The following is a 7,765-nucleotide window of genomic DNA, read 5'->3' as shown; positions in this document are numbered from 1 at the left end:
AAAAAAAAAAAACAAAAAAAAATAAATGCAAACAGTGTAACCTAATTCTTGGCATCCTCAAATTAATCTAAAATTAAGAAAATAAAATACTTGGTTAAAGCTCTATCATTCCTCCTTAAGAGAAGAATCAAGTGTGGGTTTAATTGTCAGCTTTTCATTTGTCATCTAGCATGTCATCCCCAGGGAGGTCTGTCTGGAACCAAAAGGGATGATGAGCGTAACTCCTTTGTGATACAATACGCAGCAAATAACATCCAGGGGCATAGTGAGAATGGAAATTCTTTCTGACTCTTCTTATTTTGAAATGTAGACTCTTGAGCTCTGGAGGAAATTGGTATCGACCACTAAATAGTCATGCTACTTTGCTAGACAAATACTGGACCAAAATTCACCTGGATGACCTGGATAAAACAGAACTGAATGAAGTAAGTGGACATTGGGAAGTTATCAGCATATTTTCTCTTGACTTTCTGTTATGAAAAGTTCCATACTTCATGAAGATAGAGGAAATGGTAAAATGAACCACCAAAATTTTCATCAACCTAAATTTAACACCATATATGCTAATATTTACTGTCTGTGTCATCTGTTTTTTTGTTAATCTATTTGAATGCAGACCCCTTAACATTTCACTTTTAAATACTTCAGCATGCATCTCTAGAAGTTAAAATACATTTTCATACATAACCATAATAATTTATTATACCCAATAAAATGAATAGTAATTCCTCCATGTCATTTATGACATACGATTATGTTTAATTTCTCAATTGTCCTCGTGCTCTGTTCTCTAAAATTCCTTGATGTCATTTATGACATATGATTATGTCTAACTTTCTCAGCTGTCCCGGGCTCTGTTCACTAAGTTGATCTGTAGCTAACATCTCCCACCCTCAGTGCACTCACTCACCAGATGTTTTCATCTGGGAATTAGTGAGAATTGAGGTGAAGTGTTTATAGATTTTAGACATTGACTGAGTCTGTAGTGTTGCTGGTTACCGTCAGTTATTATGAGGTATAACTTCACGTACAGTGAGCATCCCCACTTCCCTTTGTGGGTGTCCTCCTCCTCGCCTGGTGGTCCCCACTCCCTAGCACTCATCTGGGGAGCAGCAGGTACAGCACCGTCACTGGTCATTCTGACACAGAGGAACGTTTTGCTCTTTCTTGGTCTAAGTTTGTAGATAAATATGATACACAGGAAAAACAGTATTTTTTTTCTTTTTTTTTTTATAGAGATAGAGTCTAACTTTATCGCCCTCAGTAGAGTGCTGTGGAGTCTCACAGCTCACAGCAACCTAGGCTTAAGAGGGAAAAACAGTATTTTAAGGGCATCTGTCTAGTTCCCCCTATTAGTGCAAAAAGGTTGATCATATCTCTAAGAAGCCTTTCCTTGGCCTTTTTTTTTTTTTTTGACACAAGAGTCTCACTATGTCGCCCTGGGTAGAGTGCTGTAGTGTCACAGCTCACAGCAACTTCAAACTCTTGGGCTTAAGTGATTCTCTTGCCTCAGCCTCCCAAGTAGCTGGGAGGTGCCCAGGTGCACCACAACGTAAGGCTATTTTTCTTTTGTTATTGTTGTTGTTGCAGTTTTCGTTGTTTAGCTGACTTGACCAGGTTCAAACCCTCCAGTCTTGGTGTATGTGGTCGGCGCCCTACCCACTGAGCTATGGGTGCTGCCCCTCCCGCCCTTTTCTAATAGACGGTCTACTCACAGCAACCTCAAACTCATGGGCTTGAATAATCCTCTTTCCTTAGTCTCCTAAATAACTGGAACTACAGGCACCCCCCATAATGCCCAGCTAGTTTCTCTATTTTTAATAGAAATGAGGTCTCACTCTTGCATATGCTGGTCTCGAACCCCTGAGCTCTAGTGGTCCATCTGTCACAGTTTCCCAGATTATAGTCATGAGCCACTGCATCTGGCTCTGTGATACGATTTTTTATAAGTCTGCATACAGCCTGTTTTTTTTTTTTGCAGTTTTTTGCCGGGGCCAGGTTTGAACCCGCCACCTCCAGTTTATAGGGCCGTTGCCCTACTCCTTGAGCCACAGGTGCCGCCCCATACAGCCTGTTTTTTAGCTGTGAATTTACTGTCTTTAAATTGTAGTTGTGTATTTTTGTGTCTGATGGGCCTCCCCCCTTCTGCTCCCCATGTGTACGTTCCTCTAGTGACTCCCTAATCTTTGCATCAGAGGCATCAACCCTGTGCTTGCCATGTAGTAATCCTATGTTACGTGGCTCTGTCATAATGCAGCCTTTTCTTTTGCAATTATAGGCTTTTTTTTTTTTTTTTTTTGCAGTTTTTGGCTGGGGCTGGGTTTGAACCCACCACCTCTGGCCTATGGGGCCAGCACCCTACTCCTTTGAGCCACAAGCGCCACCCAATTATAGGCATTTAAATGTGTAGGTCTTAGACTTATATTTATTAATACTAGTTCTCTGAAAGGAGAGGATTGAAGGTCACGTATAGGTGTGACTTATTGGGGATGGAGATGATGCAGAGCAGAGGACAGCAGCTCCTCTTGTCTTAGTTGTTGTGTTCTGTACTGGAAGTAAAGGCCAGACTCATCTTCCCATTCCTGGCATGAGCAGCAGTGAGTTATTCTCACAGGAAGTGCAGCAGTCACTTTATGGATGTCATGTTTTGATACTCACCTTGAGAAACTTCCTTGTTTTTATTTATTTATTTATTTATTTTTGAGACAGAATCTTACTATATCACCCTTGGTAGAGTGCTGTGGCGTCACAGCTCACAGCAACCTCAAGGTCTTTGGCTTAAGTGATTCTCTTGGTTCAACCTCTCACATAGCTGGGACTACAGGTGCTTGCCACAACACCTGTTTATTTTCTGTTCTTTTTTTTTTTGAGACAGAGCCTCAAGCTGTCCCCCTGGGTAGAGTGCCATGGCATTACAGCTCACAGCAACCTCCAACTCCTGGGCTCAAGCGAGTCTCCTGCCTCCGCCTCCCAAGTAGCTGGGACCACAGGCACCCGCCACAACGCCTGGCTATTTTTTGGTTGCAGCCGTCATTGTTGTTTGGCGGGTCCGGGCTGGGGATACGAACCCGCCACCTTAGGTGTACGTGGCTGACGCCTTAGCCAGTTGAGCTATAGGCGCCGAGCCTGTTTATTTTCTTATTACAGTTGTCATTATTGTTTAGCAGGCCTAGGCTGGGTTCAAACCCTTCAGCTTCAGTGCATGTGACTGGCACCGAGTCAGTCTCCCTTGTTATTTTTGAGGTTTTGGACTTACCCATCTTTTTCTCTCTTTTATTTTTATTTTTTGAGACAGTCTTTGTTGCCCTGGGTCAAGTGCCATGGTGTCATAATTCATAGCAACCTCAAACTCCTGGGTTCAGGCAAACCTCTTTTCTCAGCCTCCTGAGTAGCTGGGACTATAGGCGCCTGCCTCAGTGCCATGCTATTTTTAGAGACAGGATTTCGCTCTGGCTCAGGCTGGTCTGAGCTCAGCTTATCTAACTGCCTCAGCCTCTGGGAGTGCTAGGATTATAGGCGTAAGCCGCCACACCCAGCTTGGATTTACCAATCTGAATAATACTCTCTTTCATTATTACCCAGTGGCTAAAACCCTTGTACATGTTTCTTGGTAAATAAAATAGTCTGCTGTGTTGAATTCATGGAGAGCAAAAGGAGCTACATTTCTTTGGCCAACCCCACGTCTCTCAGGCCAGGAAAGATTGTTTAGTCTTCTTCAACTTCCTCCTGAAATAACAAACTATTTAAAAATAAGCACTTTACAGAGTTGTATTCTCATATCTATAGTAAGTGTCAGGAACTGCCCTTCTGGCATTTTTTCAAACCCCATGCATCTTGAGCATATCCAAGTGTCTCTGGAGTCTGTAGTTTTCTGAGGTCTCACACGACCTGCTTTCTCTGCTGATATTGCCCACTTGTAGCCATGGGTGACTCTGACTCTAACAGGCTCATTGCCTGCTCCCTGGAACTTTCTGGGATCTGCCAAGCAGGGTGTTGGTCTCCACGTTGTTGTCTGTGCTGCAAGTGGGATTTGCTTACATATCTGCTTCTCATACCAAATGCAGCTTGTTGAGGGTGGATGCCGTTCTTTATCTATTTTGCTTCCCCAGCCCTGGAGCAATGTCTAATAGAAAATAGGTACTTAATATATGCTTGTTAAAGGAATAAATTCCCAAAATACCTATCAAGTATATGGTAATAGAGCCTTTTCATGTCAGATTAGTTTAAGTGATAATGTGTTTAATTTTGACATTTATGATAATAATAAAAGATACTTTTTGGCTAAGAGAGAAAATGACTGCTCAGCAAGTACATAAAATTTTTTTCTTTTTCTTGTTTTTTTTTAGAGACAGAGTCTCACTTTATCACCCTTGGTAGAGTGCTGTGGCATCACACTGCTCAAAGCAACCTCCAACTTCTGGGCTTAGGCGATTCTCTTGCCTCAGCCTCCCGAGTAGCTGGGATTAAAGGCACCTGCCACAACACCTGGCTACTTTTTTGTTCCAGTTTGGCTGGGGCTGGGTTTGAACCCGCCACCGGGGCCCTACTGTGGCTGGTGCCCTACCCACTGAGCCACAGGGGCCAGCCCTAAAAATTTTTTCTATTGAGAACCCTTTTCTGAATAGCTGAGCTTTTGTTGACTTAGGGTTAAACTTGATATTTTTCCATGTAAAATGCAGTGCATGCTTATATACTAGAATTCCTACTCAGCAGTGGGAATAAGTGAGCTTTTGGTACATACACTAATGCCTAGAAGGATATTAAAGACAATCTGCAGCAAAGAAGCTTACATTGTACGTGATTCTCTGTATGTGAAAGGCAAGACATGAGGGTCGGAGTCAGGTTCATGGTTCCCAGGGCAAGGGTACAGGGAGTGTTTATTATAAACAGGACAGGGGAATAATGGAAATAGTCTATGTCTTATATGTGATGGCAGATATGTAATTCTGGGTTTTTTTTTTTTTGAGACAGTTTCTCAAAACTCTACATTTGAAATAGTGAGTTTTCTGGTATGTAAATAACTTAGTAAACATGATGTATAAAAAATAAAATTTTACTATTATTTATTTTTTTTTTGAGACAGAGCCTCAAGCTGTCGCCCTGGGTAGAGTGCTATGGCATCACTGCTCACAGCAACCTCCAACTCCTGGGCTCAAGCAAGTCTCTTTCCTCCACCTCCCAAGTAGCTAGGACGACAGGTGCCCACCACAGTGCTCGATTATTTTTTTGGTTGCAGCCATCATTGTTGTATGTCGGGCCTGGGCTGGATTCGAACCCGCCAGCTCAGGTGTATGTGGCTGGCGCCTTAGCCGCTTGAGCCACAGGCGCTGAGCCAAAAATAAAATAAAATTTTAAAGGCTTTCTTTATGCCTACATATATGACGAATTTGTAAATGTTCTCTCCATACCCACAAATGTACATACTGTATTTGAAAGATACATGAACTTGATTGCATTTGTTGATTTTATCATTGTCTTCTATTTATTTTTTACTATGTTTGAGATATGTGTTAAACAATATAGGTTGTAAAGTCCTTCAGTGACAGAAGTACAAAGAAATAAAATCTTGGCTGGGCGAAGTGGCTCACACCTGTAATCCTAGTACTCTGAGAGGCTGAGGTGGGTGAATTGCTTGAGCTCATGAGTTTGAAATGAGTCTGAGCAAAAGCGAGACCCTGTCTCTACTAAAAATAGAAAAACTGATGCAAAAGGATCACTTGAGCCCAAGAGTCGAGGTTGCTGTGAGCTATGACACCATGACACTCTACCCGTGGTGGTAGCATGAGACTATCTCAAAAAAAAAAAAAAACAGGCTCAGTGCCTGTGGCTCCAGTGGCTAAGGTGCCAGCCACATACACCTGAGCTGGTGGGTTCGAATCCAGCCCAGCCCGTCAAACAACAATGATGACTGCAACCAAAAACTAGCTGGGCATTGTGGGGGGTGCCTGTGGTCCCAGTTACTTGGGAGGCTGCGGCAGGAGACTCGCTTGAGCCCAGGAGTTGGAGGTTGCTGTGAGCTGTGCTGAATGCCACAGCACTCTACCCAGGGAGACAGCTTGAGGCTCTGTCTCAAAAAAAAAAAGAAATGAAATCTTAAAGATTTGCCACTTGCAGTGACATTCAAGGTTTTAGTTTCTTATCTTTTGCAAATATGTAAACATTACCTATACTATATATGTATATATACACACACAAAACGTATGACTGTTACATATACAGATTAGAATCCTATGTAGTTCTTTTTAGGCTAGTTTAATAGATGGTTGGTGTTTCTACTACATCCGTATTTCCCTATCTTCTCAAACAGACTTGAATTTAAAAAGTTTGTATTATAAAGCTGTGGAACCATTATTGTGAACATTTTGTATTACATTGCAGTAATTCGATAGATGTTGAAGTGAATAGGACTAGTCTTTTGCTTTTTAAATTTATTGCCTGGACATATGTGCTTCACTCCTGTAGTTCTAGAACTCTGGCAGGTTGAGGTGGGAGGATTGTTTGAGGTCAGGCATTCAATACCACCCTGAGCAAGAGCAAGTCTGAAAAAAAATTCTGTTGCCTACTTTTTAAAGATCAACTACTTATCCATGGTGGGCACCTGTAGTCCCACCTCGTTGGGAGGCTAAGGCAAGAGAATCACCTAAGCACAAGAATTGGAGGTTGCTGTGAGCTCTGATGCTACGACACTCTACTGAGGGTGACAAAGTGAGACTCTGTCTCTAAAAAAAAAAAATCATTATGCCTTCTGTTAAATTCTCTTTTTGTTTTTTTTCTTCTCTCAGATTCTTCAAAGCAGATATCCCAGCCTCTTGACAGTAGCTGAGCACCTGGTCAACATTTATATCCAGCTTACTGGAGAGAAGCATCACTCTCAGGATAATAGTTGGGTTGGGTGTCAACAGGCACCTGAAGAAGTTTCAGAAGCCAGGAGAGAGAGCAAAAGGCCAGTCCTTGAGGGAAGAGAATTGTCTCTAAGGTGCTGGACTCAACACTTTTTTGAGTTGAGATTTTAAAAATGGTTCTCTCAGAATTTTTTACCAGGTAGAAGTAAATGGTAATGAGAGGTCAGATTACTTCTAGGTTACTACACAGTGTCAGATCCCCTTTTCGGATCTGTACTTACTGATTAGAAAGCCTTGGTTAAAGTAATGTTATTTTGAGCTTTAAAAAAAATAACTTTTGGCTGGGTGTGGTAGCTCAGGCCTATAATCTCAGAGTGGGGCAAGTTGTGAGGATCGGTTGAGGTCAGGAGTTTGAGACCAGCCTGAGCAGCATAGAAAGACCACCCCCCACCCCCAGCTCAACAAAAAAACAAAATAAAAAAAATTAGGTGGGCATGGGGGAGGTGCTTAGGAGGTTGAGATGGGAAAATCACTTGAACCCAGGAATTTGAGGTTGTAGTGAGCTGTAGTGACACCACTGCACTTCAGCCTGGGTAACAGAGCAAGACCCTATTGCTAAAAAAATATAAATAGCTGGGTGGGGTTGTTCACACCTGTATTCCTCCCACTCTGTGAGGCTAAGGCTTGTGTATTGCCTGAGCTCAAGAGTTTGAGACCATCATGAGCAAAAGGGAGACCCTGTCTCTACTAAAAATAGAAAAACTAGGCTTGGCACCTATAGCTCAACCGGCTAAGGCGCCAGCCACGTACACCTAAGGTGGCGGGTTCGAATCCCCAGCCCGGACCCACCAAACAATGATGGCTGCAATCAAAAAATAGCCAGGCGTTGTGGCGGGCGCCTGTGGTCCCAGCTACTTGGGAGG

The 7,765-nt window shown here is 42.7% G+C and overlaps 1 protein-coding gene across 1 annotated transcript in view; it reads left to right on the top strand.

The window, feature by feature from the left end:
• Positions 1–7,765, top strand: part of MDN1 (midasin AAA ATPase 1) — a 181,737-nt gene that overhangs the window by 33,215 nt on the left and 140,757 nt on the right. Inside the window, exons 9-10 of the mRNA XM_012809944.2 lie at positions 311–425; positions 6,783–6,976. Coding sequence (XP_012665398.1) covers positions 311–425; positions 6,783–6,976 — 309 coding nt within the window. The remainder of the gene's footprint in view (positions 1–310; positions 426–6,782; positions 6,977–7,765) is intronic.

This window comes from Otolemur garnettii, unplaced genomic scaffold, assembly GCF_000181295.1.
Source record: "Otolemur garnettii isolate 467f Iridium unplaced genomic scaffold, OtoGar3 scaffold00118, whole genome shotgun sequence".
In the NCBI taxonomy this organism is placed as follows: Eukaryota; Metazoa; Chordata; class Mammalia; order Primates; family Galagidae; genus Otolemur; species Otolemur garnettii.
Note: the sequence above shows the minus strand (reverse complement) of the source record. Positions and strands in the feature narration are given on the sequence as shown.